The sequence below is a fragment of the Mustela nivalis genome, assembly GCF_964662115.1.
Source record: "Mustela nivalis genome assembly, chromosome: 17".
NCBI classification, from domain to species: domain Eukaryota; kingdom Metazoa; phylum Chordata; class Mammalia; order Carnivora; family Mustelidae; genus Mustela; species Mustela nivalis.
The window spans coordinates 31,168,416-31,183,060 of record NC_139036.1 but is presented as its reverse complement, the minus strand read 5'-3'; the positions used below and the strand labels follow the sequence as shown (position 1 = coordinate 31,183,060).

Sequence of the window (14,645 nt, the reverse complement as noted above, 5' to 3'; positions counted from 1 at the left end):
CACGGTATGGAATAAGCCTTTGAGATTGACTTTTTTCAGTCAGCATAATTCCCTTGAGATCCATCCAAGCTGCGTCCCAGTCGCTTGTTTCTTTTTATTTCCAGGAGTTCTTCATTGTCACATGCACCACGGCTCGCTCTTCCGTTCCCCCTCGTTCTCTAAAATATGCTTTATTTGCAGACGACTCATTACAGCACAGTACATAAAGCAAGGTGCCCTTACGAGGGTAAACCTCACGCGTCTGTACTCATCTCTCTAAATCGGAGCTTGTGGTCGTCGGTGCAAAGTCTGTTTTCCCGTTATGCAGTCCTCAACTGACGGAACTTTGTGGGGCACTGGTGTATGCTGCATATTGGCAATAGCAAAGGACAGTCATTTACCACTGACCGAGAGCTTTCTTATATATTACATGAACAATTTCTACTTTCCAAGCTAGGCAGAGGGTTAATAACGATCATCCCCCTTTTTACTGACAAGGAAACTGAGCTGCCCTGGAAAGCCTTGCCTGAGAATGTGCATAGGCGGAAACGGTGGGGGTGGGATTTGAACTCACGACTTGGGATGCCACACCAGGCTCCTTCTGCTCCACCACTCCAGCTCGGGCTGGGCTCCTCTCTGTTTGGGGGGTTTTCCAGCTCAGAGATTTTATGATCTTCTCTGAACGAGAAGTAACTTCACCAAGTAACTGAATCCTGTAGTCCTTTACCGCGCGTGAACTTTGTTCTTGGCGGCGCAGGTTCAGCCATGGTTGGAAGACACTTTGGGAACTTAAAAGTAATGATGTAGGAATCCTTTAAAAACAGTATGTGGTGCAGACTTTCCTTAATTTGTTTATATTTCGTTAAGTCTTTGGGTCAGGGCTGGTCCTGAGGGTGACTTCAGGGACCCCGGGGGGGACCAAGGAGACGGGCTCTCAGGCCCCTCAGTGGGAAGGAGCAGCGGCTTCCTCAGATCCCGCAGTCCCCTTAGGAGGCTTTGGGGTGGGTGGTCCTTGGTGCTTTGGTTGAGGTGCCTGGTGCCATGCGGTTCACAGGACTCTGCCGCCTGCCGAAATTGGGCTTCAGATCAGAGGGAGCTGCTATTTCAGGCATCTGAGTGCCACTGCTCTGAATTCGGGCCTGAGCAGGCGGCCGAGGGGGCGGGGCAGGGCAGAGAAGCTCGAGCCTTTGAAGCTCCAGAAAGGGTTCAAAAGAGCCTTGGGGAAGGGATTCCTACACTGGGCGGGAAGTGGAGAGGTGACCTCTGGGTCGCTTCCAACTCCCAAGTCTGTGTTTCTGAGAGGGATGGAAGCTCCCCCCAGTTACCAACAGTCTCTGCGAGGCTGGCGGAATTGCTCAGAATCACAGGCTGGTAGAGAAGAAGGGCCTGAGCTTCAGGACCCCATAGCGACATCCTTGTGACCTCTGGCCCATCACCTCACCCTGCATTGGCTGCAGTCAGGGAGAGAGGTGGGACTCTGGAATCTGCTGGTCCCATCTGCCTCCTGTGCCAATGGCAGGGGGCCGTGGGGGAGAGGAGACACTGTGGCATGGGCTGTCTCAAAGGCCAAGGGTCACTCCAAACCCACATTCTTTTCATCCATCCTCTGCAGCTCTGTGCTGGGCAGACCAGTAGAGCCTTAGGAGATAGTAGCTTAATGAATAAATGTGTCATCTTGGCAAACCTCTCCCTCTCCCTCATCCTCCATCCTTGCCGGCCATTCTGTTAAAGGGGACAGGCCGAGGGCCTCTGAAGCCCTGTCCTAGAGCGTCATGCACTCAGGTTTCCTGCCCAGACTCTGGCCTTTCCTGGGTACACACAGCCCCTCCGTCTCATCATCGAACCATGCCATTTACCCACCCTGTTTTCCAGGCAGAAAGGAGATGCACATGACCCAAGGGACTGAAAGCAGGTTTGGGACCTAGGCTTTCCTAGCCTGCAAAACTTCTTTATCCCCTTCTTCCCAAGCGTACAGCTGCAGCTACGCTTGTCACCATTCGAGATTACATTGGCCACAGGAGATGTGGCTGATTTTTCCATTTGGTCCTGATGTTTATTTCATGCCCATCAATATCAGCCCATATTAGGACAGATGAGGTGGTTATTTACAGGCTGTGCATTTTCACACTTGGTAATTATAAACCCTTCCCCTGTTCGGTCAGAGTCGTGGAGATCTATTTTGGCAATTAGCAGTTTAGTATTTGTTTAATGGGAATGCAAGAGAGTGTTACGGCACATCAGTGCTCCACTAATGATTTGCCTGTCTCCTCTGGAGCTGGCAGGTTTGGGCCTTTTTCACGGTAGGTGAGGCCTGATGGGGAGAGGCTGGAGTGGGGAGACAGGAGCATTAGGCAGCCTGCCTGTCTCTCCTCTCCCCTCACAGTGCACACTTGCACGCATGCACAGCCCGTGCTGTAAACAGGCCGTGCATTTCCAGAGCGCAGCAACCGCCACTCGAAGGCACCTCTCACAAGAGGCCGTTAGGCCAGATGCCATTTCCGTGTGACAGCTGTCACGCCTGCCGGAACCAACTGCTTCTCCTTCAGCTCTCTCTTGGTATCCCTCTCCCACTGCCTCCCTTCCTTCGCCACCTCCTGTCTTGAGCCCTGGCTTGGATCCCCCCAAGAGAGCCTCCTGCAACACCCTCCTCCAGGGTGGGTGCTTCACCTCCCCCCAAACGGAGCCCCCACCCCAACCACGATTCACACAGGCTCTTGATTGCCCTGCTCGATTTTGAGAGGGGGCCTCCTGGGACTGCTCTCCCAAGGACATGCTGGTTCTGTGAGTGGCTGTCCCTTGGTGTAGCCCGTTGGCAGAGGGAAAACACACAGACATGGGTGCGTGCGTGTGTGAGCACAGGGGGGTTAGTGCCCACCGAGCCGGCTCTGCAAGGAGGTAGCCGGGGGGTAGGGCAGTGACAGCGTCTGTCTTGATGGCAGCGTCCTGCACGTTAGGGACTCCAGGGACTCACGGGGGCTGATCCCCAAACTAGGGTTCCAGGACCTCTCTGCCACTTCCAGCTCTGCCACCAGCTTGCTCAATGTGACCGTGGAACAGCCCGGTGATCTGTGGGCTTTTCTGCGTTTGCCCGCCTGAAAGGGAGAGGCCTCTCTTCGGTCTTTTCCCGCAGCGCACACCCCTCTTCCGAGGTCTTGTGAGGAAACACATGTCTGTCTTCCTGGTTCACCTCATCCGTTCTCTTAGTTTTCTGGTAGAGCTTTGAGGCGGTGTTTGTATGTTCTTCAGACGCCCGTGGCACTACCCTGGGCCCTAGGGACTCAAAAGCTAGAACAGCATTAAAGGACACCAGCGGGAAGATGCAGGGATGCTTCTGGTTTCCATACTGGTTACTGCTGGTGTGATCCTCGGCAGGTCACCTAAGCATGACTTCCTCAGCTGCGTAATGGGTGTGATAATATCTCCTTCTGAGCTATTTTGATAATTAAATGAGCTTTGCCTTTGCCTGTGAAGCGCCATTAATGGTAGCTATTACAATAATCGTTGTTTCTTGGGGGACGGTGGAAGAGAGGCATTTCGGAACCTAGCGTCCGCTGTTAGCTTGTGCCGTGAGAACCTCTAAGCAGGAGGCTTTGCCTTCAGGTAAAGAAAATGTCTAGCGTCCAGGAGGGAGCTGCTGAGAGAACCCACACTCTTCTGTTCCCAGGGGCAAGTGTCCATTTGTTAAATTCGTAACTGCTGTCAGATCCACATTGGGGTGTGTTTCGTTTGCTAATAAGTGGGAAAATGGACTGAGCCCACAAGAATAGAAAGAAGTGAAAGGGCTGGTAAAGAAGAGTCTTGCCAATGGGGATGGAAATTTCTGGCCATACTTGGGAATCCTCTAGGAAGAGTTGAGGAAATGTACTTAAGGCACTGAACTGGGTACCAGTAAAAAAAATGGTTGAAATGGCAAATGTTATGTTTTGTGTATTTGACTCCAAAAAAAAAGTTTAGATGACTTATCAGCAGACTCTTTCTCTTGTTAGTCAGTTAAAAGGGTAGGCATGAGTTAAACTGTTTCAGGAGAATGCAACGTAGAATTTTTGGACCCTTGGAATGAAGGGAAAGGAGCAGAGGGGCCGCGGATACAAAGCCCCGAGTTCCTCGATGGCAGCAGTCCCAGCGGGGGAAGATGCACAGAGGTCCGGGGGGCCGTGGCCGAGAAGCCTGCATGTCTGCAGCAAGGTGGTGACAAGAATCTGAGAGGGGCAGGTAGGCAGAGGCCTGGTGTGCTTGAGACTTCTGAGCCCCGCAGCTGAGTCCTGGGCCCAGCCCCCGGTAGCTCGGGGACAGCCAGGGAAACAGGGATGCGTACTAGTCCCTGTTTCCAGGGATTGTTGTGAAGACCAAAGCAGTAAGAGTGTTGCTGGAAATCTTGGTGACGATGGGAGAGGAGCACTGGTGTCATTAGTTTTTCTCAAGCCCTCTTTTCTGTTTTTGGCTAAGCCGAGCTGCTTCTAGGATGGAGCTCTGACTCTCTTGTCCTAAGACCAAGACAAAGCAGGGAGAGCTCCCCAAAAGTAGCCTGTGACAAAGGAGCAGCCCGCCCTGGGCTTTTCTGGCAGAGGGTGGACGTCCAATCTACAGGCAGCCCAAGCCCTATTTGGTGCCCCTTTTTCTTAAGGTTTATTTCTGGGATCCCTCTGCCCCTTCCACCTCTGCTGCCAGCTTGCTCTGTGACTGACACACACACACACACACACACACACACACACACACCCTCTGCCTTTTCCACCTCTGCTGCCAGCTTGCTCTGTGACTGACACACACACACACACACACACACACACACACACCCCTCAGCTGTCTTTAGCCATTCAGCTTTTGCTGCCCCTGACCCCTAGGGAGCTTTGAACACTCCTCTGCCAGGCTCCCCCTTCCAGAGTTCCAGCTGAACAGGTCGGGCTGTGGCCTCAGCAGCCCGGGCTTTAAAAGTTCTTCAGGTGATCCTGGGGATCAGTCGAAGTTAAAAAATCAGCATAAACTAATGGGATCCTCCAGCCTGCTTCCTCCTCCTCTTCCCACCTTTCTTTTGGGCAGTGATTAAAGGCAGACCAGCCTCCCTCTTGGCAAGGCTGTGGAGCATACCGAAAAGTCTCATTGCAATCAACGGAGATGCCACGGCCGAGCTTGGGGACAGGAGCAGCTTCTGTCCGGCAGGCTGGAGGGGAAGGAGAGAGCATTTCCACCCCATGTCTTGAAACGGTCCTGGGTAGGGCAGCCTCGGTCTCCAGCTCCTCTGTCCTGTGCAGTCCCGACTCCTCCATGAGACTCCACTCTTGTGACTTTAGTGCCTTGAGTTTATAGAGCATAATAAGGTCCGTTAAGCCCTACGCACTACAGTATCACGGTATCGCATTTATGGGCGTTTATTTAAACTAACTCTTGAAGTGTTTGAGGGGGAGCAGGAAGCGAAATTCAAGGGCATTTGTTCTGGGGGAGTATGAAGAGCTGGGTTTCTTTTTTTTCCCTTTCCTCTCCCTCCTGTGTCTGACCAGATAATTTAAGGATCATTTGAAGTGCTATTTCCTGCTTTATTCTTGATATGTATGGCATGTGGGTGTACGTATTTGGATCCCAAGAGGAGTGGGAAGTTTCTCAGCGTGTGTTGGCCACAGCAAAGCTCTGGAACATCCTGACCAAACAGAGTTTGTGAAAGACCAGTGGCGAATTTGATGCTTGTAGATGTTGTCCTGGCAGGCTCTGTGGTCTCTGTTAGTGGTCTGGGCTTAGTCTTCACCAGTAGATCTTAGGTGGCCATCTCATCGTTTCCTCCTTTTACAGACGAGAAACTAAGGACAGAGAAGGGAGGTGGCTTGTCCTCCGTAAGATCCCAGTGGAGCTGGATTAGAACCTGGATCCTACCCGTACTCTGTGCAACGCTGCCTGCCGCACTTCACTGCCTCCCAGCTCCTGTGGAGTTAGTACCAGTAACTCAGTTCCCTGTAGATTCCTCCTGGGGACAAGTTCTCTGTGTCCCCAAATCAGCATTACTCCCCTACTGTGTCCTTGGGGAGCCGGAACTGCAGGCAGAAGAAACAGCGGTCTGAGGGCACACTCTGGGCTCCCAACTTTCGGCCAATGGAGTTGACCAACAGAATTTTTGACCTCTCTTTCTAGGAGCTTCTTTGCTTTGTGACCTGAAAGGTTTCCTCCTCAGGCATCACATGAGTTGGGCTGGCTGAAATCCCACCTCTGGATAGGGTCAGTACCAAATGGCTACTTCTAAATTCACCCAGCAAGAATGCCTGGCTCACAATGAACCTTTTGACTCATTATAAAGAGGGTTCGCTCATTCATTAAATGAATTAGGATTAGAGAGGCATCACCCACTGGCTTGAGTGCTAATTACTGCCGATTTTCATGGTGCTCACTTAGTGAGGAACATGTTGCCAATTTCTCCTGGCGCTCCTAGGATCCCTGTCTCCAACCTGGCTGCTGGGGTGAGATTTCAAAGCAGTTCTTCCCACAATAATACCTGTAGTCCACTCGAAGTCTGTATCTTGACAGTTTCAGGCTCAGCCCATGTCCCACATTTTACCTGGTTCCAATTCTTTTCTTGCTTTTGTTCATTGTCTAGTATTCTTTGAGACTGCTGAGTATCTTCCAGTAGATTAAAATCTTTAAAAACAAAACAAAACAAAACACAGGGATCATGTACAAGTTACCTATTGCCACAAGAATGCTGTGTAACAAACAACCACAAAACCTCAGCGGCAGACAATAGCTGTTTATTTCACCTGTGTTGAGCCCGCTGGGAGTGGCTCTGGTGATCTTGGCTGGGCTCACCTGCGTGTTTTGGGATTGACTAACTATCTGCTCATCTAGGCTATCCTCGGCTGCGGCAGCAGAGGGGACTTGGCCCAGCTCCACATGCCTGTCATCCTCTCGCTGGCTAGCCTGGGCATGCCCAATCTTGGTGATGGCAGAAGTATAAGAGAAAACAAGCAGAAACACAAAAACCCTCTTAAGGGCTGACCCAAAACAGGCATGCCTCCCTCATTTTGTTGACCATGAGAAGTCAAGTTCGGATACATGGGTTGGAGAGACAGACTCTGCCTCTTTGGGCAGAGGACCTGCAAAATTACAGAATAAAGGGTGTGGGGCCATTATTGCCAGCAGTCTACCAGGGATTGGTATAACATGCCTCTTATTTGTACTTAGGCTGATTCTCTGCAAATAGTGAATGCTCAGTAAATATATATCACATGAAAGTAAATAAAGTTAACATTAGCTCAGTTTTCTAATCAAGATCAAGTTGGCTGGATGGCGTAGATCATAGCTGGAGTTTATCTGTTAGAAAGAAAGTTTCTGTCATCCTGGTAGCATCCACATTTTTCTTACACTGGCTGCAGGGACAGCTCAGTTGTCACGAAGATGTCCCTCTTCTTGTCATCTTGTGCATCATAGGTTCTACTGTCATTATTTTCAGGGTCTTAGGATATAAATGGATGAGAGACAGGGACAAAGAAGGGAGGACTTTTGCCACGCCAAAGTGTGTCAGCTGCTTCTGGAGGAGAAATTTGAGTTCATGTACTTAGAGCACTGATGTGTGCAAAAAGAGCAAGAAGCAGCCGTGTCCGGTGCCTCCAACCTTTGTTCTCATAGAAAGTGGGGGCCCCAGGCCGGCTGCTGCATAAGTGCTCCCCAGGAGCTCTTTGGAAATGTCAGTACCATAACCTCAGACGCTGTAGGGGTGAGGTCTAGGAGACTCGGACAAGCCAGGTGGTTCTGACGTGGATAAAGCTTGAGAAGCCCTGCCCCCACCCCCATGGGCCAGAGAGGCTGATGGCGTAGCTTTGTGACTCTCAGATGGGCTGTGTGCATGGTACACACCTCTGAGGAGGGTACAGTGCGGCCTGAACCCGGCGATAGGCAGAAACACATGTTCAGGACTCACTGGTGCTGACGCACACAGGAGGGCATCCCCAACCATCTTATTTCAAGGTTACTTTACCTTGCCTTTTCATTCACCGGGATGTGCCACCAAGATGCCAGGTGGTGTTTGAACCCGCCCTAAGTTATTAAAAGGTATGTCTCTCAAAGTTGGAGCGAGCTCCTTCTCTCAAAACAGACTGAGCGCATGCCAGGATGTGAGACAAAGTATGATGAGGTTCAGATATCTCCTCTCCTTCTTGATGCCTCTAGGGACACCCCCGCGCCAAGACCGCTAGATGGACCCCCGCCTCTGGTACAAGGAAATACATAAGCCTGGGAAGGGGCACTGTCAACACAAAATAAATACCAGTGCTGGTCTTGAGGAGACATCTAACAAGAGTTAATGGTGTTTCCTACTTGAGGTCAGAAAAATCCTTCTGTCCAGCCCCCAACTCTTTGTGTCCTACCTAGCATCCCCAAATGAGGTCTGGGGTTCACATTGAACTTGATGACTCCGAACAGCCAACCAATCTACCTGGGTGTGTGTGTGTGTGTGTGTGTGAGAGAGAGAGACAGACAGACAGACACAGTCATCAGTCTGCTCTCCCTAGGATTAAATGTGGGTTACCTTGACTGCTCCTCACTCCCCCCATGCTGTAGACAGGCTGCTTCTGTTTGATTCACAGGGAACCGTGAGAAACAGCCCCGTATGCGAGGCCGTGTTTTTCATTCTATTCAGTCTTTGTATATTCAAATTCTCCCAGTTTCAGCTCTTGCTGTTCTGCCAGATTTCCATTGCATTGATGGCTTCTCTGAATTAATAAGTGTTTTGCAATCGCAGAAAAGTTTTTCTCCACCAACCCCCTCCCCGCCCACCCCAGCACCGGTCTTATCCATATTGATTTTTTTTTCTTTCTCTTTCCTCTCTAGCTATTTCTCAGATGTTTTATTTTGTAAAGTGTTAATAGAATTTTTCTTTTGCCCTGACATTTTATCTATTCAGGAGGTCTCTGCGAGTCCCATTGTGCGACTGGACTGGAGAGGAAAGAGCTCTATTCTTGACGACAATGGTTGCCCTAAAAAACATACACAGATCCTCCCCCTCACTCCCCAGGATGGAACGAATGTTGGGAGTGTAGCGGCGAAAAACATCCAAACTTTGGAAGGAAAAGACGGAGCCAATTACACCCTCTTGAGGGGTGGGGGTGGGGGAGAGCATTGAATATACTTTTTTTTTTTTTAATTCAAAATATTTATTTCCTAAGGAGATCTGGGTTTCAATACCAAAACATGGCCAACACAGAAGGGAGGCTGTTTTCCTTACTGTTAGGCATTTTTAAATAAGCACTTGGCAAACGTCTTAGAAAATGTGGAGATGGGTGTGAAACAGATGTCACGTTTACCTGTGCGACACGCACCCACCCACACCACAGGCATTGGAATTCTTATCGAGGCCCTGGGGTCTGAGTGTGCGGGACCATATGCTCGAGTGTGACTGCTCTGTGTGCAAACAAACTAGTTGATCTTCTGCTGGTTTTGCTTGAGTGGTGCACGCAGACGGCTGTGGTGTGTGTGGCCTCTGCAGGTGCCTGGGCGGGGGCGGGGGTGGGGAACCATGGAGCCTGCCTGGCTGCAGAAGGGTCTGGTGAAGGCACCCCATCTCCACCCTACCTCCTCCCCTCAGCCTGGTACCCGGCTGAGAGAGAGGAGCTCCCTGCTGGCGAAGCAGTCACCATGCAAGGCCATTTTCCTCCCAGTCACTGACTTTAGAAATGGGGACCAGAAGGGGAAGGCCCCGGGAGCCTGTTTGTTCAGACTCGGTTGCTTAGCAACCGGGGGGGGGCGCCTGACTCCGGAAGGGATTTTTTAAGCTAGGCCAGTCCCTAGGTTTGCGTCTGGCTTGCCTACCCCCTCTTCCGTTCTTACCTTGACTTTGCTTTCCCCCTGTTCTATTTGATAGCATCTAGAAAAATAGATTTGATTTGTCTGGAGGCAGCATTTTAAACCTGGTTTTATTGCCTTTGCCCAGTGTCTTCCCCTCCATCAGAGATTGTAGTCTGGGAGGAGTGAAGAATGAATAGCCTATGATTCCATTTCTCAGCTGGCTTAGCGCAAGCCCCCAAACTCATTTGTGAACCTTTGAGCTCCAATGAACAGTGCTCAGTCCCTCCCAACCACAGGGCGCGCGCATGCACACACACACACACACACACACACAGACCACTGAAATTGCTCCAAGCTCAGAGCCCTTTGGCTAGCGGCTTTGTCCAGGACCACATGGGTTGAGTTGTAGTTTTATCCACAATCTTGGGCACAGAATGAATGAAGAGACCCGGCTCTCACCTGGCCAAACCGAGTACCATCCCCAGATGAGTAGCTGACTGGCTGGGACAATACCTGTACTAAAGATGGGTATTCTGTTGAAGAATAAAGAATTGGATCCTAAGTACAAGGAGTGGAATTCAAAGCCAACTCAGGTTCAGTAATAGTGACGTTCTTGAGATCTGCCTAGAAATTGAATGTAGGTCCTGAAATCTTATTGCTAGAAATATCCAGAAGGGTTGCAGGATGCCTAGAAAGACTGAGGGAGAAAGAGGAAGAGAGATGGAGGATGACTTTGGTGCTTTCTCCTCTTTGATCTGTTTGCAAAGGTCCTAGCAGGAGTGCGGTATTCTTCTGAGGGAGCCCTAACCAAGGACCACAGACTGGATGGTCAAACAACACGAATTTATTTGTTCGCTCTTGTGGACACTGTGAGTCCAAGATGAGCAGGGTTGGTTTCTTCTGAACTCTGTCTTCTTCGTTTGCAGCCACCTTCTCCCTGTCTCCTCACATGGTCTTCCCTCTATACCTGACCGGATCCAGAGTCCCTCTGTGTATAAGGACCCCAATCAGAACTGGATCAGGGCCCATTCTAGTGACCTCATTTTAACTCCGTAACCTCTTTAAAGATCCTATTTCCAAATACAATCACATTCTGAGATACTAGGGATTAAGACTCCAACATCCAAGTTTGAGGGGTGGTGGGCACAGTTCAGCCCATAGCAATCAAGACATTAAATTTCCATTGTGTAGAACTGGAAAAAGTTTAAATATCCACAGAAGGATAACCAAGTAAGTAATAGTATGCAGCAGTCCATCGTATTCACAATAGCTCACACCCGCTAGGATGACTACTATCAAAAAAAAAACCCCGAAAATAACAAGTGTTGGCCAGGATGTGGAGAAATCGGAACCTTTGTGCACTCTGGGTGGGAATGTAAACGGTGCAGCCACTGTGGAAAACAGAACGGCAGTTCCTCCAAAAATTAAAAGTAGAGTTACCATGTGATCTAGCAGTCTCATACACAAAAGAATCGAAAACAGGGACGCAAGGAGATATGTGCACTTTCATGTTTATTCACCACAGCTCAAACTGCCGGATGAATGAGTAAGCGAAACGTGGTCTATACGTGCAGTGGAATATGGATGAACCTCGAGGACATGATGCTGAGTAGAACAAGCTGGTCACAAAAAGACAGACACTGTGTGATTCTACTTCTATGAAATCCCATAGGCCCCCTCCCCCCCATTCATGGCTTCAGTTCCCCGTGGTCCACCGAGGTCCTAATGCTGGTGACCCTCCTCCTTCCGGTGGATTCTCAGACGGCCTATAGCAGCCAAAGGCTGTGTCACTTCCCTGAGTCATTCACCTCACGTCTTCTCATCACTTAAGCATTTTATCATCACAACCAGATATGTGGGGAAGACCACATTCACATAACTTGTATTACAGCAGATTGTTGTAACTATTCTGTTTTATTATGCCTTGCTACTGTCAAATCTCCTACTGTGCCCAGTTTGCAAATTAAACTTTAGCATAGGTGTGTGTGTCCAAGAAGGAACAGGGTGTGTATCGGGTTGAGTACTCTCCGCAATTTCAGGCAACCATGGGGGGTCTTGGAATGTCTGCCCTGGGGGATGGGGAGACCTCAGTCACAGTCATAGAGACAGCAGATGGGATGGTGGGTGCCTGGGACTGGGGGGGTGAAGGGAATGGGGGAGTATTATTTTTGATAGGGTAGAGTTTCAGTTGTACGAGATGAAAAGGGTTCCAGACATGAATGGTGGGATGGTAGTTGAACACTGTGAATGTACTTAGGACCGCTGAACTATACAGGAAAGAATGGGGAGGGTGGCAATTTTTATGTTATGTGTTTTTAGCCATAATTTAAAATTTTTTTTTAATTATGTTTTTAACCATAGTTTAAAATAGGGGGAAAAAACCAGACCATATATATATATATATATATATATATATATATGGAGGAATCGGATATAAATGTAAAATATAAAATATATTTATAAATATAAAATATAAATATAATATATATGTGTTATATATATAATATTCATGACATCGTCATTTGGGAATTATTTGCAGTATTGTAGTATTTTTTTTTTTAAAGATTTATTTATTTATTTATTTATTTGACAGAGAGAGATCACAAGTAGGCAGAGAGGCAGGCAGAGAGAGAGAGAGGAGGAAGCAGGCTCCCTGCTGAGCAGAGAGCCCGATGCGGGACTCGATCCCAGGACCCTGAGATCATGACCTGAGCCGAAGGCAGCGGCTTAACCCACTGAGCCACCCAGGCGCCCCTGTAGTATTTTTTTTTAAAATAATTTTATTTATTCATGAGAGACAGAGAGAGAGAGGGAGGCAGAGGGAGAAGCAGGCTCCCTGTAGTGCAGGGATCCCAATGCAGGACGTGATTCCAGGACTCTGGGATCATGACCTGAGCCAAAGGCAGACGCTTAACAGACTGAGCCACCCGGGTGCCCCTGCAGTATTGTAATATCATATAAAAAGGGGGGGGGAGAAAATTCCAGATACAATATGATTTAAGCTATATTAAAATAGGCATAAGGTTTTTTTCTTTTTTAAGGCCAAAACTAAAGGGAAGTATATCAGTTGTTAACTGCAGTTGTTCTAGGCAGAAAGACGGTGATTTTTTTTTCTTTGTTTTCAAATAAATTTTCATGAGTACCCATGACTTTGACCATAGAAACCACCCTCCCCTAGCAGCCTATAGCATTTCGTCTGTCTCTTCAAAATTCCTAAAGCAGCCTCCCTTTGGTTTGTTTTGCAGGTGGAGGACGCAATGCTGATGTTTGATAAGACGACCAACAGGCACAGAGGTAAGAGCCCCTGTAGAAGAAGGTGGCCCCTTCTGCTGGTTATCTGCGCAGCTGTTGAACATCTGTATTCGTCATGGGGGGGTCACCACAGCACAAAGAGTCCAGACCCTCTGACAGTTAAAAAATCAGCCACGCCCAACCCATGTTCCCATGTCCTTTTCTGATCCTGGCTTTCTTAGTCTTAGCTTGAGCACTCAGCGATCCAAGTGGAAATTATTCATGGCAATTACTCAGCTGACCTTTCAGTTTGCATTGAAGGAGGTGGTTTAGAAGCACACTGTCAGTCTGAAGAGCGAGAAAAGAAAAAAATAATGCCCTTGTTGTAGGTTTATTCTATGTGTATGGGGCTTGTAGACTCGGCAGCACCTGTGTACACGTCTGGAATGTTTAGAAGGCTCCACACTTACTCCTTTTTTCTCCTGTGTTCTTCCTGTCCTACCCACCTATTTTAGAAAATAGGTCTCAACTTGGGGGTCTGTGAACCCCTGAAATGATGCACAAAATGTATTAAGTTTGTGCTGTCCTTGGGAGACATTCTCGCTTTGAACAGATTGTCGGAGGGGTTTCTGACCTCCATACCTCCCCTCCCCAAGAAAGGAACATGTTGAAATTATTGCTTTAAACAGAAAATTGGACGAATCTAGAAAATCCTCCCAGAGGTAGTAGAGTCCAAGGTGAAGACTTGGCGTTCCATCTCCTGTTCTCCGGAAGCTCCTGGTTTCTGGGGCTCCTATGAACCGGGTGCTAATGAGCAGAGCCTCGAAAGGGAGGAGGCAGGAAGCAGCGTTCTTGAGAGGAGCCAGAGTGAGCGGTATTTCCTTGCCACTTGGATTGCATTTAGATGTTTCTTGTGTTGTTTACATTCTTGCTGTCACCTGTGATTAGAAGCAGTTACCGAGCTCTGACTATATGTCTCTCCTGGTGGGAGCAGGCAGGCTGAGTGAAAGAGGAAGGGGGTGGGGGGAGAAGGAGGAGGGGCTGTCCTGAGTGTGCCTGGCAGTCTGGCTTCCTGGGCATCCATCAACAGCGTCCTCTGAGGGGAGAATGGAAAGCTGGGTGGGAAACTGGAGCATCCACTGTGTATGGTGTTGGGAAGGGATGGGGAGGGTAGAGGATGAGGAGTAGGGCAAGGAGAGGGAAGAAAAGAAGAACTTACAGGGGTAATGATTGCTTTGTCTAATGAGTTGCTCAGCACCCTGAGAGCCAGAGAGCAAAGGGAGGGGGTGGGCAGAGAGGGTCAATTCCCGATTATTCTCCGCCATCTCCGCCAGCATCCTTACAGGGGGGGGAGGGGCTGTCCCAGCCCTGCTTCCCTGCGCATTATCTGATCTAATCTTCACAGCAGCCCTGCGAGGGAGAATCCCGTAACGTCTTTATCTTGTGGATCTCAGTTTATGCATCTGTGACATGGGGATAAGAGGCGTACTTCCCCGTAGGGTTGTTCGGAGCGTCTAGTGCCGCCCATGCCAGCGGCTCCTGGGTTTAGCTCTTATCATTATTGTTTTCAGTGTCTTGGCAGTGTTGGGCCTGAGGTGATGGAAGCTTCGAGGGGGTAAGGGACATCCCCCAGGTCAGAGCAGGGGCTCATCCCTAGGACTGCTGTGTTCAAA

General features: G+C 49.2%; 1 protein-coding gene across 13 annotated transcripts in view; it reads left to right on the top strand.

The window, feature by feature from the left end:
• The window catches only part of MSI2 (musashi RNA binding protein 2), a 386,889-nt gene that overhangs the window by 234,274 nt on the left and 137,970 nt on the right, over positions 1–14,645 (top strand). For all 13 annotated transcript variants that reach the window (XR_014304654.1, XR_014304655.1, XM_082706012.1 and 10 more), the window contains exon 7: positions 12,987–13,035. Coding sequence is in view for 11 of the 13 variants with exons in the window: in XM_082706012.1 (XP_082562138.1) it covers positions 12,987–13,035 (49 nt within the window). In the remaining 2 variants the exon portion in view is untranslated. The remainder of the gene's footprint in view (positions 1–12,986; positions 13,036–14,645) is intronic.